The sequence below is a fragment of the Astatotilapia calliptera genome, chromosome 7, assembly GCF_900246225.1.
Source record: "Astatotilapia calliptera chromosome 7, fAstCal1.2, whole genome shotgun sequence".
In the NCBI taxonomy this organism is placed as follows: Eukaryota; Metazoa; Chordata; class Actinopteri; order Cichliformes; family Cichlidae; genus Astatotilapia; species Astatotilapia calliptera.
Window position 1 is genome coordinate 25,258,179 of NC_039308.1, and position 20,242 is coordinate 25,278,420.

The 20,242-nt window shown below is 39.7% G+C and overlaps 1 protein-coding gene across 1 annotated transcript in view; it reads right to left on the minus strand.

Moving 5' to 3' along the window:
* The window catches only part of trabd2a (TraB domain containing 2A), a 57,797-nt gene extending 40,612 nt beyond the window's left edge, over window positions 1-17,185 (minus strand). The window contains exons 1-3 of the mRNA XM_026174047.1: window positions 17,038-17,185; window positions 16,482-16,800; window positions 14,594-15,154 (exon numbers count right to left, since the gene is read on the minus strand). Of these exons, the coding sequence (XP_026029832.1) occupies window positions 14,594-15,154; window positions 16,482-16,586 (666 nt within the window). The 5' untranslated portion in view covers window positions 16,587-16,800; window positions 17,038-17,185. The remainder of the gene's footprint in view (window positions 1-14,593; window positions 15,155-16,481; window positions 16,801-17,037) is intronic.
* Window positions 17,186-20,242: the final 3,057 nt, after the last annotated feature.

Consider the following 20,242-nt stretch of genomic DNA (forward strand, 5'->3'; position numbering starts at 1 on the left):
CGCTTATTTACAGTAATATGCATGTGAACACTTTCAGTCAGCTTGCATCACTTCTCTTATTCTAAACAAAAACAGAGACTGGAATCCCAATAAACTCAACATCGACCTTTAACGCCATCAGCAGTATAAACGCTACACCTCCCAATCACCTACAGAATAAGTCTATGCAATGGAAAATGGGCCCTTGCATCCAAACCATCTGAGAAATGAATCTGTTTATTGTTCTGTCAGGCTGATCAGTACAGGAGACAAAGGAAGTAAAGGAGATAAACAGAGGGTGAAAATATTTTTGAGACAAACAGCGGGAGGAAAGAGAGAATCGTGTTTCCACGGAAAGAAAAAGAAATAGCGGTTAAAAAAAGATAGGTAGGCCAAGTGAAAATCAGAGAGTGTGATGGTTGTTGTTGTCTAGACATCTACCACTTCCCACAGCTTCACAACCACAGATTTATGAACAGTCAACAAAATATGAAAAATATCCAAACATCACAAATGTGCTGGGAGTTCAGTTTTCAGAGAAGTGTCCCTCTGCAACTATTGTGAATGGTACAAATATAAGCATCCTGATATGCAAACTGACACCAAAATAGCAACTGTCAAAGCAACACAAATGATGAAATATACTGTAAAAACAGCAAGCGAAGAGGCTTCAACACGTTTTAGATAAGGGGAGGAAACTGTGAAATAAGAAACAGCCAATGAAAGATTCACACAGGGTCAAAGAGTGGTTTGCATACAAGTTTAGATGGTGAGGAATCAAACTTTGCATCATGTCTGTAAAGTTTCTTTATTATTGCAGACTCAGAAACAGTTTCAAAGTGTGTGACTTCAGAAAAACTGCAAATGTGAAAAAAAAATACAGCGTGCTTGTTTTTTTCCCCAACAACAAAAATACTGAGTACAAAATTAAAATAAAAAGCAACAAGTACTCACCTGAGCAGTTTGCATCAGAGTGAGTCTGGTAGGTTTTGCTTTCTAAATTACTTTGAAAATAGATAAACAAAATCGATGTTTGGGGGCAGAAAAAGTATCGCAAGTAACAGACCATGAAAATTAGTTATATCGATGGTATTGAAATACATAGGTTAAAAACCTTACCAAACAGTTTTGTTGAAGTCACAAAACCACCTGAAACTCAAACCTCAAAAGCCAAACCTAAAAACGCCTCAACTTCTGAGTAGAAATTCCACAAATGCTGGAAAAGTATGTGTTCACAAAGGCTTAGGTACACCTTAGCAGGTTTTTTAAACGTTATTTTAGCCTGGTATTTGAATGCAGCAATGTCAATAATGTAAAATATTTGACTATTTTCAAAAAATGATTCAAACACACATATAGCACGTCACGCAGACAAAAATGCACGGCACACAAAAACCACACACCGCATAAGTTTATACAACATATGTCTTCATCTACAGATACGAAACAAGTCAAATCACCAGACCATCACATTTGCCGTTGTATTCAGACCAATATGTGTCAGTTATCTTAGCAGCGATTTATCAAAAGGAGTGTTCCTCTGAAAAGATCTTATCGAAATCAACTACGGGCTTCCAGAATTGGAAAAATTGCTTTTACCATTTTTTTTTTCGTTCAGGTAAAGGGAAACTGTGCAGGCCGTGTGACACTCAAACCTCCAATTAGCTCTGTTCTCAGCCAAAAACACATATATATCAATTTTCCAATTGGGTAAGAAAATGAGGCAGGGACAGGTGAGGCAATGTTTAGTAGTTACTTTGACAGTCTAATGCTTTTCTTTTTAGAGTGTGAGCAGCTTAATTCCTTTTAGAAAAATCAGCTAAATAGTGTCCTAACCTGACATGTGCAGAGTGTCTGCAGCACTATTTACTGTCAAATGCTTTCACCATAAGGTGTACTGCTTCACAATGAAAGAAGACCAGGTCTGCATGCAAGGCACCTAACAAAAGCCCAAGGAAAGACAGAAATTTTCCTGCCTCTCCTTTGGACAGCTTGACAATGTCTGTGGTGTGCTGCTGCCTGAGGTAAAGGCTATCTGATTACCTTTGCAGGTCCTGATTAGCTGTGGAGCATGTGTAGCTCGGTGTCTCTTTGCCAGCTCATGTCAGATATTCGTGTAAGTGATCACAACTGTCTAATCAACCATGGTTACCATGCCTAATTCTATAAAGAGTTAAATTAGAGTGTTTAATTATGCCCACACAAAGAAGTAAGTGCCAGATCTGAATCATGTGAAGGCTACCCACATGGCAAGTTTTGTCAATACAAAGTTATAAAAGGAGGAGAAAATGTGGGCAAGGTTTTGTGGAGCAATTTTAGTCTGACAGTGGAACACTGATAATAAGCTAAGCTACAGAGTAACTTTTTTGGGCCCTCTCCAGCTCATGCTAACCTTAAAAACCAGCACTATGAAGATGATTCTAATTGTCAAAGGCTACCTTAAACGATGACTGGTTCCTTCGTCATACACACATTGTAGCTAATCTTAAATTAATGAATGAATAAAGTTATTACCAGAATTCTCAGCAGAATACAGCAAAAAGATCATTTCAAAAGCATCTTCCTCATTTCGCTGCATTTGCAGCATGTGTAAGGTCCTGGCCTCCACTCCCAACATGACAGCTATTCGTCATTTACAAAACATTTCACTTTTTCAGCTAATTTGTAGAAATTGCCACGCAGCAAAAAATATCTCAGAAGCATCTAATAGTGGGTCGAGCTGTGTTTTCTGAAACTGAACACAGCCTGGCAAGTGACACGTTAGTAATGGCACGTAATGGTCAAAAAGCAGCTTTGCAATGTATTTAAGAAATCATCACCTAGCTGGGGGGGGGGGGAGAAATCTAGTGGATGCTCAAGGCAGCTATTCATTACAGACCTGCTGTGAATGAGGTGTGTAACAGCACTGAGACAGTTCAAAACATCTGTGCAGAACTCTCACAAAGTGTGCTGTGTGGCACTCACCTGTGAAACTTCACCGAAACCCCAAAAATGTGGACTGGAGCCAGAAGGACACAAGTGCATTTATGGTCATTTATCTCTTTTAAAAGTTTATTCAAACACATTAAGTATTATCAGAATCATTTACCTGCTTCATTTAATGGTCAATAACATCATTGTATTTTACAGACTGAAGCCGAAGCCAAAAAAAAAAAAAATCTTAACTGGAAATACGTGCTACAAATGTTTAATCAACTTTTTTCTAAGTATGAGAAAGCTGACCTCAAAGCAAACATATGAAAATATAATTATCTGACATTCCTTCAAATTAAAAATGATAAATATATTATTTTCCTAATTTTAAAAAATGTCCTTTAGAAAAAAAAAACCTTTTGACAAGTTCCAGGTGACACAGAAACTATTAATCCTCTGTGTGGGAGCTTGCGGACAGCTTTGGCCTTGTATCACTCGGCTGAAGTCCAGCCAGGTTTGGCTCACTTCGACAGGCAGTGGAGTAACTGGATTTAATCCAGACCAGCCACAAACCTCAGCAGCACACAGAAAGCATACGCTTACCAGGCAGAATTTATGAGAAATCATGTCATACGGCGAAAGGTTAATTTAAAAAGCATCTCCATGTTTTTTTCAGCATTCAGTGATGATCCAGCTTGATAATAACTCCTTGAAAGGTGTTCCACTGTTTTCTCTAGGTCAGAGACCGCGGACACAACGGAAATTATTTCACAATCTTGTTGTTGAAGACAGAGGCCAGGTCTGTGACCACTTGCATTTAGTTGCCATCTTCAAAGCAGCTTTGGTGCACCAAGATAGCAATTAAGAATTGTTAAGATGGGGCCAGTCTGTTATTAGTCTGCTGTAAGTTTGCGATTGAATGGGTTGGCAGGTTGGCAATAGGGTTTGTTTGTGATGAAACAGCGATTAACTACCAGCAAAAACTGCAAATCTGTTGCACATCTACACACACAGAAATCCACATGAACTACTTGCATTCAGAGGCTACTTAGAACCTCACACATTTGAAACTGAAATCCAGATTTTCCACCACAAATAGTGATGTGATTCAAATTCAGGCGGTCAGCAACCTTGCTTTTATATAGTAAAATAACCAGAATACAACCAATGAAGACTGACTTAGATCAACTGCAGTGTGTTTGCAATATTTCTTTGTTCACGAATTCTCACTTTTCCAAAATTGCTAGCAAATCTTTGCCAATCTGTCTGCAATCACAGTCGCACCGTGACTGTTTGGAGACACGTTACCTCGCACAATCACCTTGGTTGACTAACGTTTGAGGGAGTTATACCCGCACGCTTGCCTCGGACACTGAGGCACTGATTTTTCCTAGTCGCAAGGCAGTTGTGGACTTTTACTCTAGTGTGACTGAGCCATTAGCGATATTACAGCAATTTAGCTATCAAGTAATCCTGATCAATGGCTTCATCAGTCATGGGAAAACAAACAGGATAAAATTTACCAGAGTCAAGACTGAACCATGAGAAGCAACCTTTTATTTTTTTTTAACAAATCCTTTATCATGACACTTTTACTTCTAAACTGTTTTTACTTAGCTTGTATCTCTTTTGCAACACACAGAAATAAATTACACTAAAACAAGCATGTATGGGATTTCTTACTTTTCATCAGTCACATGCTAATTTAATGCTAATTGGTCACGACTTAGTATAAACAACAAACCCGGGGCCTCAACCACATACAGCCCGCAAAAATGTTAACTTACACTACAATAGAGGGATTGATGGGCACCAAACAAATTGAAATTAGTGTCGTAACGACTCCCACAGCTCTTACATGTAACCTACATTAGCTTTAATTAAGCGAAGGCCTTAGTATGTGAGGGTTAAGTTCATTTGCAGATGCTGAGCTTTTCTTACTTAAATGAAGGCGGCGGTTCACTGTGAAACAACAAAATCCATGTTTCTTTGTGAGCTGTTTACTTTCAGTAAGGTTTCATAATCAGATGTTGGAACAGTGGATGGAAAACTGCCTATTAAAATAAGCAGTTTCAGAGATATCTTTCTGTTCATCTGAGTTATTTTTACATGTCCCAATTCAGTTATTATACATTAATCCTTGAAAAAGATCAAGTCAGCGATGAATTATTTCTAATGAAGTGTGTTTAACTTGTGTTACCCTGGATCAGGATTAGTGACTTGCATTTATTTGACATAAGTGGCAGCTATTATGTGCAGTTTTACATGTTTTCTTTAAGAGCTTATGTTTTCTAAAGCTTTGAGTGTAAGTGTTATGTTTTAATTTGGAGCATCCATGTATGAATGCAGTGTAATGTTGTCTGGAACCTGCAGAAACTTTCATGACTTAGCGTTAAGTCAGAAAGACAAGCTATTAAATCCCTAACTGAGCAGCAGAAGCTTGTGTTACACAACCAGGAAAAGCCTGCGGCAGTCTCAAAAAGTCAAACTCCGCTCGGCGGGAGTGTATTACTGTATATACTTTCAGGAATCAAAGCTCTTTTTCTTGGCACGCAGTTGGCACCATCCAGCTGAATCTCATCCACTTTGAAGCAAATATACTCAAAAAATAAAACTATGCAAATGGGTGGACTTACACAGGACAGGAAAATGGAATTTGTAACGTTTTTCTAGCTCGGTATGACGCCGGTTTTCTAATGATTCTTTTAAAAAGGTGTGCAGTGATCACACAAAGAATATCCTGACAACAAGAGAAATAAAAGAAATTCTCTCTAATATCTCCTCAAATATTTGAGACGTTACACGTGTAAACTTTAAAGCGAAGAAGGGAGCGCTGTAATATGAACATGAATATTTGCAATCACCAAAGCGAATGGCACCACATTCAACTCCTCAACCACCAGGAGAAAAACAAAATCTCTGGTGTTTTATTCTTTTCTTTTCTTTTTCTTTTTTTGCTGTTAAAATGAAAGCAGCCAATACAAACTACATATCAAGAGTCGATACAGACTGCTGATTTTTGATTTGTATTCTTTTCTGACTTGTTGCCAGGCTTCAGTTTCTATCTGTAAAGTGATTTGGGAGTAACAGTTGCCGCTTCTTTGTCTCTGGTGTCATGTATCGAGACAGATTGACAGATAATGTCTGAGGAAATGCCAGACATCTAATACGGGACTGTTTGGTCAACAGTGGGGAGGAAATCAAGCACCGCCATTTGACATGAAACCGAGGAAAGAAGCTGTAAGGGCATGTTCAAAGTTCAACCATAGAGCTGTATATGCACATAAACATGCACTTACGCATACACACAGATACAAACCATCATTCATATCCAACTCCTGCAAACAAGCACAGAAGTGCACATGTGCATGGAAATATTCACGTGCACATGCAAGCAATAATAAACGGATACAAGCAATTATATGAAAAAATATACACTGGACAAACACGCCCCAAGCTGTAATTAAACATGTGCAGTTTACTCCCTGTGATCAAAGTAGAGTGAAGCAAGATAATAAATTATTTTATAAACAATTTAGAGACGAAATGCTCGAGTTAATGCTGGGCATAAGAATACAAATGACTTTCTGCAATATGAATGAGATCATGCAGTTGCACTGCAACACCTGGGCAACAGGTTGCATGTAAATAAATGTTTTTCACTAGATGGTGTCCTCCTGCGCTCAGTCCATATCTGCTTTGTTGGCTTTTTGAAAATTGCACTGCATGTTTGCCTTTAATATTTCAAACAGTGATGTTTCGTTGCCAAAACCGTTTTAGCAAGTTATTTTAAAAATATGCACGATTCATCATTTCTCCAAAATAACAAATTAATATTCTTTAAGCCAAGACAATTATTTGGCAGAGCATTTAACTTCGACTTCAAGAGTACCGTAATGAGCCTAATAAATTCAAGTGCAGGTTAAAATGTTAAAATGCTGTTCTTTTCCCTTTATTTTGACTGCAGCCATAAGAGCACACACAGACATTTTTCTCGTCACATGCTCACTGCTATGACTTTTCAGTTGGACAAATGAGCTCTAATCAGATTTGCTCCTGTGTATTACTGTGTAATACTGTCATTATGACTCCATATGTTCTCTGTTTCTCAAACGAAAGAATTTTTGTTTTCCCAGCCAAAACCAATACCACTGCCCTGCCCGCAGTGATGATGATTCACTGATTCCGTGACCAACAATTACCTGCAGTGTAGCAATAGTTTTGAATTTTGCATTTTGATAAAGAGCTAAATTATTTTAACTTAATTTATCTAATTAAAAAAAGATTTATCTATAATCTTACCCCACAACATGTTTGAACAAAAACTCATAGGCAGGTCTCGTCCCATAGTAGAAGCTACTAAACAGCCTGGATGCCAGGCTACATAAAAATAGTTAACTTAAGTTGCCAGCCTTAAGCTAATTCTGGTACAATGCATGGTTCCTTTTCAAATAAAACCATTTTAATTTGGCAGCACGGTGGCACGGTGGTTAGCACTGTTGCCGCACAGCAAGAAGGTCCTGAGTTCAATTCCAACATCAGTCCAGGGTCTTTCTGTGTGGAGTTTGCATGTTCTCCCCGTGTTTGCGTGGGTTCCCTGCGGGTACTCCGGCTTCCTCCCACCGTCCAAAGACATGCAGCTTGTGGGGATAGGTTAATTGGATAATCCAAATTGCCACTAGGTGTGAATGTGAGTGCGAATGGTTGTCTGTCCCTGTGTGTTGGCCCTGCGACAAACTGGCGACCTGTCCAGGGTGTACCCCGCCTCTCGCCCTATGACAGCTGGGATAGGCTCCAGCACCCCCCGCGACCCTGAAAAGGATAAGCGGAAGCGAATGGATGGATGGAACATTTGAATCATTAGTGGCCTAGAATATGCTAGTCAGTAAATCCCTGAGAAATACATTTCTTTGCTTTCCGGTTGAGAGTTAGACAAACTGTTACGAATGCGCTCATATCTGTGCAGTTAATCTGAACCATGGAGGAAGTGTGGGTTCATGCATAAGTGACAAAGTCTTGTGCAGAGCAGCACACTGAAAGCTGAGAAATTACCAAAACAATTAACATTTATATTGTTTATTGCTTACAATAGATTCGGTTTTGACAGGCAAGCTCCTCCCATGGGCATTAATACTTTTTTTGTTCATGTAGTTGCTCTTTAGTATTATGTTCCTGTAACAGCACACTTCTGTTACCATATCTTCTTTTGATGCTCTTACATAAATGTAGAATTGTATTTAAAGTTCAAACAGTTTTGTAGAGATTTTTTTAAAAAAAAAGGATGCAATGGGTACGTTAGTGCAGTAAGAAGCCTTTTTGAATTTGAGGCCAGAAACAGTTGCAATTCATTTTCACACGTGAACCTCAGATATTCTTGGGTGAATCAGGTTGGGACACTGTCTAAAGTTGCACTTTCTCAAATGTAGCACACTGCTGTCAATGGTCTGAAACGGTTACATTCTCACTACAAGACATACTCTGGGTTTTTTTTCTTAGGTGAGGGCACAGCCGGGTTAAAGTATGCAGGAGGCAGGACACTTGACACCAACTCGCTCACTGTGAACTCACCTGACAGTGACCTGTGCTATTCTCAAGTGGACTCGATTGAACAGCACAGAAACTTTGTAAGGAGACACCAGGTTAAAGACGGCCTCATATCCGATCTACATTTGCTTTTCGTGTGCACCTCCACAGGGTGATGGCTCAAAAAGTTCAGGGCTGATGTGCATGTGTGAAAACAGCTTGGATTACAGACATGCAGGAAGATATGATAATTAGGTTAAAATCACTAGTGCTATTGAGCCTTGTCCGTGTTGAATTTCACATCAGGCAGAAGTTGTGTTTGGCTTTCCTTAGTAAAATATCTCTCTAATATCTTATGCTTCTCCTCAGGCAAAAAAGACGAGCCTAAAAAGAGGGAAGAGAGGCGAACTGAAAGTCTAATGAGAACTGAACTGCTCCATCGAAAGAGAAAACAGCTTCATTCTGAGTCTGTGATGTTATAAATGTGGGTTTTGTTCAGATATCATGAGGCCTCGACTTATGAAACCTTGCACATCCAGAGCTCAGTGGCTCGTCAGTTCTTGTGAAAAGAAAATACCACAAATGGAGTTTCAAGGTTGTCAAACAGAGGTAACGTCATGATACCTTTAATGAAGATGGAGTCACGCCTTCCTTCCCTAATGGCTCTTCTACTGATCTCAGTCTGCATCTCAGCTCTCCCTGTTCTCCTGGTCATGAATGAACCAAATGGGCTCAAAAAATTCTTTCTCTGTTCTCCTAGACGTACACTGAGACCCGCATTCATCACCTCTCCATGCACCATTACACCCAATGATGGAAGCAAAGAAACAACACTTTCATTAGCAGGTCCGCTCCACTGAGGTGTGGAATGTCTTGTGGGTATCCAGCAACAGTGACAGAGAAAGCCAGCCTTCATGCAGCTATTGTTGTCCTCAACAAGCTCACTTAGTGTAATGGGCAAGGCTGAGCTCGCTCTTCAAAAGACTAGGGGCACCACGCAAGAATAAGAGCAGTCATGCTTAGCCAGATTAGAGATGCGACAAAAGAAAGCATAATAAGTTGTGGCATGAAAATAATGACCTAAATGTGCTTAATTTATATTGACAAGCAAAAAAAAGCCGCATCTTGTCTTTTTTATGTAAAAAAGTTGCACCGGGTACCAATATTCTAGGGTATCAACAAATTGCCTGCCTTTAAGATCCATGAATCCAGTAATTTTTCTAAATTTCCTAAGCCATCGGTCCAAGAAGCATTCCTGCTGCATGCAGTAGTTCAACATCTAAACTTTTTCAAAATTCATATACTTTAGAACTCAAATTTCCTTGCTTGATGCAATTACTTTATCTCTTTGTGAATGTCTCAAGTACAAAACCACAGAAACCTTTCAGGGAAAGATTTGTTCAAAATGTACAGCATTATCTTTATATGTAAATGACTGCATTATGTCATTTGCATTCCCCTCTGTGAATTTATCTGTTTGGATACATTCAGAGAAGGCAGGAAGCTGGCTCATTAGCTGATTATGGAAAGAGTTGAGATTATGAAAACTAAATGACAGTGAGATGATTGTGTAATTCTTTCCTTCTTTTTCTTTCATTTCTTAGAACAAATACCAAGCCTTCAAAACCCATTAAAAGATGTACTTTGGATGTCCAATTATACATGATTGCAAAACCTATTTGTCTTAAACTTCTTCAAGGTTTTGGTAAAATTCCTGAAGGGCAACCATGATTTTCCAGTGCGAAAGTCAGAAATAAAGCTAGTGGTGCAGTCATCCAATCAGCTGTGGAAAGGTTTTGTGTTGATTTTTCACAAAAGAAGAGAATGTCTACATCAACTGTGGCTTTGAAAATCAATTTTACTTCAAATGCATACCCATCTGAGTTGTTGGAAGTGAACAGGCCTACATGCTGGTTTGTCCTTAACAAAGGCACGAGGAGAGAACTTTTCACTGTTTCAGTACATTAAATATTTTTATTTTCCATGCCAGAGCCAAATAGCCAGTGAAAACATTACAGAGACTATTACAAACCATAAATGTGCTTCTCTATTTGCAGCCTGATTAAACATCTCTGTCAAGACTGGTGGCTGAGGCGGCAGTATTGTTTCACCAAGCGTGTATCTCACTCATCACACTCTATCTGGACATCTTACAGTTGAGTTGAGCTAAAAGGCTTTAAATGGAATTGCCCTTTTCAACTACAAGGCAGAACTGTGAAAAAAGGTATAAAGCAGGCTGCTTTAAGCCAGCGGGGTGAAGGCGTCAGTCGAGCTGCCGGTGATTAGACTGAAACTGAGTGTGGAAATTACGGAGTGCCAAGCTGTGTGTTGTTTTGATAGGATCAGGACAGGGGTTGTTTTCAGGACACTACAATCCATTGTTGAGCCTTCTGGAGGTTTTGTGGACCTAATTAAATGGAAGCTGCGATGATGGAAGGTTTAATCACTTTACAGGTCTGTTGACAAACCCAATTTCAGCCACCCGCAACCTTTCTCTGATATTAATAATGTCTAACAACCATGTCTATACAACAAAATAAGCAAAGTATCAATGTCTTTCATAACAGGCCAACTTTGATTCGGGAAATGAATTAGGAGATATGCCACCTCCCGTAAATGATTCTGGGCATTTAAACTTCTTTGCAAATGTTGGTGATAATGTCAGGTGCATACACCAAATCACCATTTGAGCAGTACAAGCAGTGCAAACTTCAGACAACTAGTTGTTACCAAAATGTCCTTCTGTTTTCTTTATCTTGTGTTAGTTATTTGTTTCATTATTGTGCCAGGGCAACACAGAAATCATCATAGAACATATGAAGTTGTTTAGGTTTTCAGTCCCTTCAAACATTTTATAAAACTGATGTGACGAAACAGATAACAATAGCCGGTTATGCTAGTTATACTCTGACATCAGTCAACAAGACCAACATGGGCCAATACCAGTGGTCATTGGATACAGAGCCTGCCGTAATATCAGTATATCGCCATGACAGAATGCTAGCCTCTGATGGTAATGTAGTACCTAAATAGGGAGCTACTTCAGCAACCTCCAACAAACTAATCCTGCTAAAGGTGGAAAGGGCAAACTTGCTTCACCACTCCCAACACAATCCAACAGTAAATAAAGTAAATGACTCAACTAGCATCCCTGGAACACTTGCTAGTCATGCTCAGTAGACAGAAAAAGGAAATGGTGGATGGAAATTACTGATGCTGTTACATGATGGAAAAGGTGGGATTTAGCCAACTAGTTAAAATGATCAACCCAAGACACAAAATTCCAGGTTAGAAAATATTTTTGAATTTCTGCTTTATTACTACTTTATTACATAAAAATATTACATAGCTCCTGAAGGGTTTTAAGATTCCGTTATTTTAATTGCTGTTAAACAAAAGTGTTAAGCAGTTATGTTTCTAGTTTTATGCTTACATTTGTTTTATGTTACATCACTTTATATAATGCTTTGTCACAACTGCTACATTATAATGGGCTCAACTTTGTTCTGAATTGGGCTCCTCTCAGTTTTGCTGTTGTTCAAGGTCGTGGTAAGTAGGGGTGCTGCAGCACCCCCTGCCAAGTGCCAAAAAAACCTAGGTAAATGTGTTAAAAACCTTTATAGTGGCAAGAGTGTTCCTGTTATCAGCTGTCTAAGAAATGTGTGATAGGAAGTTGTAATATATTAAAAATGCCAAGTAATGATGTTTTTTTCTTTTCTTTAAACATCACCAGCTATCATGGTCAAATGACTTTACATAGTAGCCACTAATAGTTAAAACATGGTGCATTTTTTTTAAATGACAGTAATATCAAAACACTTGTTTTGTTATCAGCTAGCTTATAAAAGAGCACAGCAAAAGACCAGCATATTATAGAGCATCATCCCCCTGATGACTCTCAGAACTGTTCCTGTTGGCCTCACCAGAGTGATTATTCTCCAGTGACGCCATGGTTACTGTTCAATGCATTACAGATGAAAGTCACAGACCTGTTGCTGATGAATGCCTTCAAAGACATTTTGAAAACTTGGGACAATTTCTTCTGTAGAACTCGTGAAGAAATTCATTGCCTAAACCTCGGAGCACCTTTGGAGTATTATATTTGTGCACGCAGATGAAAGTAACCCTTTGGCCTATTATAAGCTGCTGCAGTTTAATATTGTTATTAGGCAGTGATTTTACAGTCCTACGTTTGCTGCAGAAGGGCATTTGACCATATTGTATGCTGTGCAAATCTGGCTTTGGGGCGAGTATTATATGCTAAATCTGATAGGTTCTAGTCAGCAGTGTGCAAACAGGCCTGTTGTATGTCCCGACTGCTGTATCTTTAGAGACTAAACAGCTGCAATACCTGAATCCTCTTTAATGTTTTTATAATGGATTGGCTCACCTGTGTTTGTGCCTGATGTGTGCGCCCAGAAGTTTAATTATTGTAGTGCCTGAGTTAAGATATTGTAAATAACTGTGTCTCGTCTATGCGGAACAGTTGAGTTAAGTTTGGCTGTTTATTCTTGCCTGCTGTGTGCAGTGGGAACTATTAGTTGCTACGCTGACAGACTTTTTAGAGTTCAGCTAAAGCTGCTGGGAGCTTGTAGCAGTAGGTTCTCACTTCAAATTACATAGCTTGTAATCAGTGACAACAACGAATTGAAAATGGAAATTTTGGTAGCAGAAATCAATGTCACTGGCTGCAAGCTGCAATAACAAATAAAACATATTTTTTCTAAAGTGTCATAAATATCATTATTGCAGATTTCCTGGAAATATCGAAACTATATTAATATATCCACTGGCCATTGGATATTTTGTCTAATTACGAAAAAAGCATGCTTTCTAGAAAGGGGTTAGCAATTAGCTGATACTCCTGTAGTTCTTATTTATTAGAGGACTCTAATCAAAAACACTCACAGTTATTCAAAGCCATTCTTAAATCAGTCTTAGATGTTTAGAGCACAAGCTAATCATCTTACCTCAGTGAGAGGGAAAAAATGCTTTCACAGTAACTGTCATCTATCACTCACACGCCATGTGTTTATTAAGATGTAAGCACTGCCATGGGGAAAAAAGATTTCAATTAAACTGCCTACACCAACAAGTAAAAAAGCATAATTCATTTTACATATGACTGATTATATGTGCTGTGAGATTATTAAAACCCTTGTTTCCATCTCTAGAGAATGCTTATATAAGTGGTGTTGGGTGGTTTGAGTTGAGACTTATGGTGGCCAACAGGGCGTCCTTTAAAATAACAACAATTTAAGCTTCTGGGTGTTAGGCTAAATGGTGTAATCCCTCTAACTCCCGGCCAGCATTGGCAGAAATTCCACAGTAATATGCGACATGATTTCATAGTGGCTGCTGTCTTTGAGACATGTTTGTAATGCTGAAAGGGTCACCGAGGGGCACAGACAGATAAACAGAAAGGCTGTGAGAGAGGTTTGAGGAACAAGGTTCCCTTTTTTCTGATGATTTCAGACTTGAGTTATTAGAATCCATTTTTTCTTAATAACAAAAGGATGTAAAAAACAAGCGCTCGGATGTTTATACAGCTGATTACTCACACCACACCTTTCTCCACATAAGCTATGGGAAAAGAGGGAAAGGGACAGTCTCAATCATTTATATTACACATACTAGTGTCTTATGCTGATGTATTTTACAATATATGAGAGTGTTGGGGGGGGAGGTTGATGTTTATTGAAACAAGCAAGCCTGATGCATGAAGGCTGAAGCCTGAACCCACCAGCTGCTTCATGTAACATCACATCATTTGGCATCATCAGCATGAGATGGATGTTGTTCAGACTCGAAAAGACATAATCGCGTTCAGATAAAGCACACATCTTAAAATAATGTTTATCTTAAAAGTCCAATCAGTTGATCACTCCTCTGTGGAAGTTATTAGAAACTTATGTGCTGCTACACATTAAATGTTGACTATGGAGATAATTATAGCCCAGCGACCTTTTTATGCTTGTGTAAATTGTAACTGTAGGTTTGGGAAATAGCATTGCTTCAATGTGTCCACCTCACTCTCCTCATCATGTGTAATTTATCTGAAACAGTCTCTGCTGTAGGATTACAGCTGTACCACTGTGTTTCTGTTATTTTTGCAATATTGACACTTTCACACAAGCAAAGATGAGACGGTATGAAGAAGTACATCTCTCTAACTAACCTGGGAGAAGTTGAGCCCATTGAGTGGATGGCACTGTTCCTCCACCTTCTCGACAGCTCCTGTTCTCTTCCTCATCCTCTCCGCCTCTTGGGCCAGATACAGGTCCAGCACCGGCACCCCTCTCGTCTTAATGTCTGCCTCGGTTAACGAGTTCACCATCAGCATCACCCAAACGGGTCGCTTCCTCTCCCAGTTCCCAGCGATGGCATTGAAGAGGTAGTCTGCGTAGAGTCCCTTCCCTCTCTGATCCGGGGTCATCCAAGAAGGCATCATGAGCTTTACATACTCAAGGTGTCTTTTAAGCCTCCTGTAAATGTCTCTGGGTAATACGTCCTGCAGGTTCTCACCTTGAGGAAGCAGCTGACAGCTGGTCAGAGCTGAGATGGTGTAAGGGTCTGTTAGGTCCAACTCAAAGTAGACAATATTGCTCTCCTGGAAGGCCTGCTTGGAATTTTCTGGGATAAAGTCCCAAACACGTGTGTAGGGAACATGGATTGTACCGTAGAAATATGAAGGAGGGTCCCGTTTGATCATCCACAGGAAGGAGTTTAGGTCAGTTTGCTGTGGGTACAAGAAAAAAATATTAGCAAAGCTACAATCAAGATAGACAGACCCGTTCATGGGCCCTCTTCCACTTATCCAATTCAGGGTCACAGAAGGTCTGCAGCCTATCCCTAGTGTGATAGGGCGAGAGGCAAGATAGATCCTGAACACGTCGCTAATCACACACGGAGACAGACAAACATTCACAATTTAGAATCATCAATTAACTAAATCCCATGTATGTGTTTGGAGTGCAGGAGGAGGCCAGTGTAGACAGACATGTGGAGAACACGTAAACTCCACACAGTAACCACAAACAAACATAAACTGAGTGGTTCATAATAACGTGCTAAATATTTTACTTTTTATGTTTGTTCGATAGTCCTAAACCACAATCTCATGAAATATAGAAATCCTTAATGTAGGAGATTCCTGATTGTCTAATTAATTCTAATTGTGAGTTGCTCAAGTAATCAAATTATCACCCAAGCACGTAGCACCTAAACAATAGCAACTCTAAGAAAAGAAAAAAACATAGGAAAACAAGCGAGAAAGAAACAAAGGGGCAAATTTACAGTCTTTCCATTATGTTTACATTACAGCCTGTCTGACACCAACTGCCTCTTTGTCTGTGAGTGGCTGTTTATTAGACAGACCACTAACATGCTGATAATGACTTATTAACAGGCCACTTAGAGCCCAAGTGTCAAATGAACAATACACATGTCAGTGACTGTCAGACTACAGGCTGTTGCCCTGAATGTTTTCCTTCCTGTTGCTGCTGGATCTGACCTCAAATTGGTCTGAGTTACTCTGGGGTATGATGAACGGTGTTACAAGAAGACTACTCGCAAAGAGACTGAAAGGTAATTTTTATGAATGCACACATCTTTTTGTAGATTAGATAAAGATCTACAAATAACACAATCCCAATACACAAAAGGAGTGTTAAAAGAAATAGTTCATTGATTAGCTGACAGAAAATTGTAGGCAATCCACTTCTTTGTAAGATTGTTAGTTTTCAAGTTAAAGCTACATTAGAGATTTGGAAGCTTTTTTTTTAGATTTCAAAGATCAGATCATCAATTTATTAATTAAACAAATAATGACGATAAGTGAGTAGTTGCACAAAAAACAAACTGGGCTGATTTTACAAGTTATAAAACCCTCGGAGGGTTTAAGTAAAAAAAAAACTAAATCCAAGACAGGTCCAGTCTGAGATCAACTATTTTATCTGTTATGCAAAAAGTGCAAAATTAAAAGCAAATGAAAAGACACAAAAAGCAACACTGTTGCAAACTGAAACAGTGTGATCACTCATACACTCTCTCTTCATACAACTTACTTTCCTGTTCAGCTCGCAGCTGGCGGAGTCCTTCAGCCTCCACTGGTCTGCTCGGACCAACAGTATGAGGCAGGACTGAATGAATGCGCCCAAAGTGCCCCGCATCGTAGCTGTCTCCAAACCGTGCACGGTGGCCTGTGTTTACTCTACCACAACGTGTTTGCAGCAACTATACCAAAAAAGCATGGACCAAGTCCTATTTCCACAGCTTGGGCTCCGTGCGGTCACGTAAAATGAGATGACAAGTATCCGATAAACCGCCGGACAGAATCATGTTGACTTCAGCCTCCTGGACTCGACGCTGCCGCTTCACGTGTGTCTGAGAGAGAGAGAGAGGCGGTCATAGGAGTCTACACAGGGTCACATCATCCTCTCACTGCTGGTCATGTTGGATCCCCCTCCAACAGACACACACTCCCCTCTCTGTACTCCCTTCTGGCAAGAAAAACTGCGCGAGTTTATCCAAAAGTTGCCTGCAAAAGTTGAAGCAACAGGTCCACGCCGTGCCAGCACCTGAAGCTAAACATCAGAATAAAACTCGGGATTACGTTTTGACCTCTGTTTTCCTGATGTCTGGTTCGGTGAATGTGAGCGTGGTGCACGAAGCTGCACTTGCCAGATAGATATTTAAAAACCCCAAACTTTTGCGCACACTGCTCCGTCTATCCACGGAGACGTGCACTGTTTGTTTCTGCGTCTCTCTCTCTCTCTCTCTCTGACGTGTGTGAATGAGCACCTACCACCCCCCCCCCTCCCCCAGGTTGTCTGCATAAACCCCACCGCCACCACCCTGCTGCAGTCCACCCTTTCCTTTCTCTCTCTCTCTCTCTCGCTTTCTCTCTCACACTCACATACAGTAATCTGATTAAACGTCACCTCGTCGATCACAATTCATATGTCAATGAATTCAGTGTGCATACCTTTACCAGACTTAAATCAAGAGCAATTTATCACCGATATGTGTGATTAACAAAAGCTACACTGATTACAGCATTTATCCCTGATTTCAATTATCGTTAGACTGATGAGGTCTCTTTTTGTCGCCCTAGAGAAGCAGGCCCCAAAGGCATTGTTTTTTTGGGTGCCGCTCGAGATCCCGTGGATAGATTATCATGTTCTAGTCCTTAATGCCTTACAAACAGGAGGCATTCGCATGAGAAAACCTGCCATAACACTGGCTTACATCTGGGACAGACAAGGAAACCGCAGAGCTTCACCTTTTCATGAAAGGCCAGCAGAGACATGCAGCAGCTGAGAAAAGGTCAGTCACCTCGCCCTGAATAAATAAGGACTACCAATATGACATTTTTACTATTCAGGGTCCACGCAGAAAATGTATTTGTAACCTATTTTTATATATTTATTAGGTCGTATTATCATTAGATCCAACACAGCTTTACATTTTCTAATGTTTTAGCAGTTTTTGACTGAATTTCCTAAGTAAGGCCTTGAGGTTTATATCTGCGTCTCGAGGCCGATCTGTGCGCTCTGGCTCGAAACCCCTGGTTCACACGGGGGCAGTGAACACATGTTGATGTTTTCAGACGTCTGAGTAAATACGAAATGGTTTATTGACGCGAGGAACGACCCCGGGGCCCGATTTCTGTCGCTTGCTGTTTGCATACAAATAGAACCGGCTGGAGAGAGAGAAAAGTGTCTTGCATGATAATTGGTTTCAACAGTGCAAGACATTAAGCTCACGGAGTCAAGCTCAGGGAATGTAATTGACAGCGTTGACTCGTGCGATTTAAATCCGTTTAAATCATTTAGCAGTGAATGATGATAATCAGATATGTGGCTGCATGTGCATACATTTCCCCTTGGTACACTAATAATCTGCTGTGTTTTTGCATAGCTGTGTGTAAATAAACCAACTTTACCAATATCGGTTAAAGCGCCTCCTAGTGGATAGAGTCGTTTCTGCAAGTTCCAGAACTGGACTGAAGGAGAAAAAGGAAGCAGAGAGGATGGAAGATAGGATGAAGGGTGAGACGACAAATTCAGTCCAGAAAAGTAAAGACAGAAAAGAAGCAGCGGTGTCAGACAGAGTGTTACGTTGAGAAAGAAGCCGGTCCCTCTGAGTTTATTCTAATGATGTTAGTGACTAACAGGAAACTGTCAATCATGTACATAAACAATCTACTGGAAATGATCTTTATCTTAAGCTAATTTGTCCAATCTGTTGGCAGGACACATTGAGAGAAGCGAAAACAACTTCGAATGTGTGTGTGTGCGTGTGTGTGTGTGTGTGTGCGTGCACGCATGTGTGTGTTTGATCATTTGTTCTGTGCATCTGTATGAAGATTAAAAGAACATCATCTGTGTGCGACTAAGCACACACCTGTTTTTTATCTGGCAAAGGCTGTTCGATCATCCTCCCCAGCTCAATGTAGCATCACATATGGCATGCCTGGTGTAAGAGCCCTTAACGTGTGCTTTTTATGGTTTTTTATTGCAGCAGAAGTCACAGTTTTAGTACCTCGCTTGGAGCGAGGATCAGAATGAAGTCTGGGGTTCATGACTCCTCAGAGATTAACTAACACGTTGCTAAAAATGTCACGTCAGTGCAAAATACCTTTGCAACTAAAAACCATATGACACACCAGCATGTGGGGAGATTAAACGCACCTAGTTTTATGTTCTTGTGGGTTGAAAAATGTTTTTTTATTGTAATGATATAAGTTAAACCTTACCAGGTGACTTTAAAGATGATTTGGTTTTATGGTCAGATTTTTTGCACAAGTGAACTAAATATTAAACCAGTAATCCACAGTTTTATTAGTTAAATTAATTTTGAATACTCCAAAAAACACTGACAATATTTTGTTCAAGTTGAGTGCAGTAAGTCTGTTTGAAATCTGGAATGGATTTCAGTGACCTCCTGTCAATACAGATGCAACATTACATCTGTATATTTCCACTTTAAAGTGGCTTTGTTTATGAAGATCAAACAGAACTGGGGTCTTCTGAGAGATCCTGAGCAAACATCCGATTCGGCCTCTTTAGAAAAATCTTCAAAAGCGTCTCACAGTATGGAAATGACCACATATGTTTCATTTTTACAGATGGGGTGGTGAATGCATTTGATCCTGACAGGTGACTCATACAACACTGTTTGGGGGTTTTTGTTTTCTAATGCAACAATATTGCAAAATGAGAAAAGAATATCATATATATATATATATATATATATATATATATATATATATATATATATATATATATATATATATATATATATATATATATAACAGTGGGGCAAAATAGTATTTAGTCAGCCACCGATTGTGCAAGTTCCCCCACCTAAAATGATGACAGAGGTCAGTAATCTGCACCAGAGGTACACTTCAACTGTGAGAGACAGAATGTGAAAAAAAAATCCATGAATTCACATGGTAGGATTTGTAAAGAATTTATTCGTAAATTAGGGTGGAAAATAAGTATTTGGTCACCTCAAACAAGGAAAATCTCTTGCTCTCACAGACCTGTAACGTCTTCTGTAAGAAGCTTTTCTGTCCCCCACTCGTTACCTGTATGAATGGCACCTGTTTGAACTCATCATCTGTATAAAAGACACCTGTCCACAGCTTCAAACAGTCAGACTCCAAACTCTGCCATGGCCAAGACCAAAGAGCTTTCGAAGGACACCAGGAAAAGTATTGTAGACCTGCACCAGACTGGGAAGAGTGAATCTACAATAGGCAAGCAGCTTGGTGTGAAAAAATCAACTGTGGGAGCAATCATCAGAAAATGGAAGACAT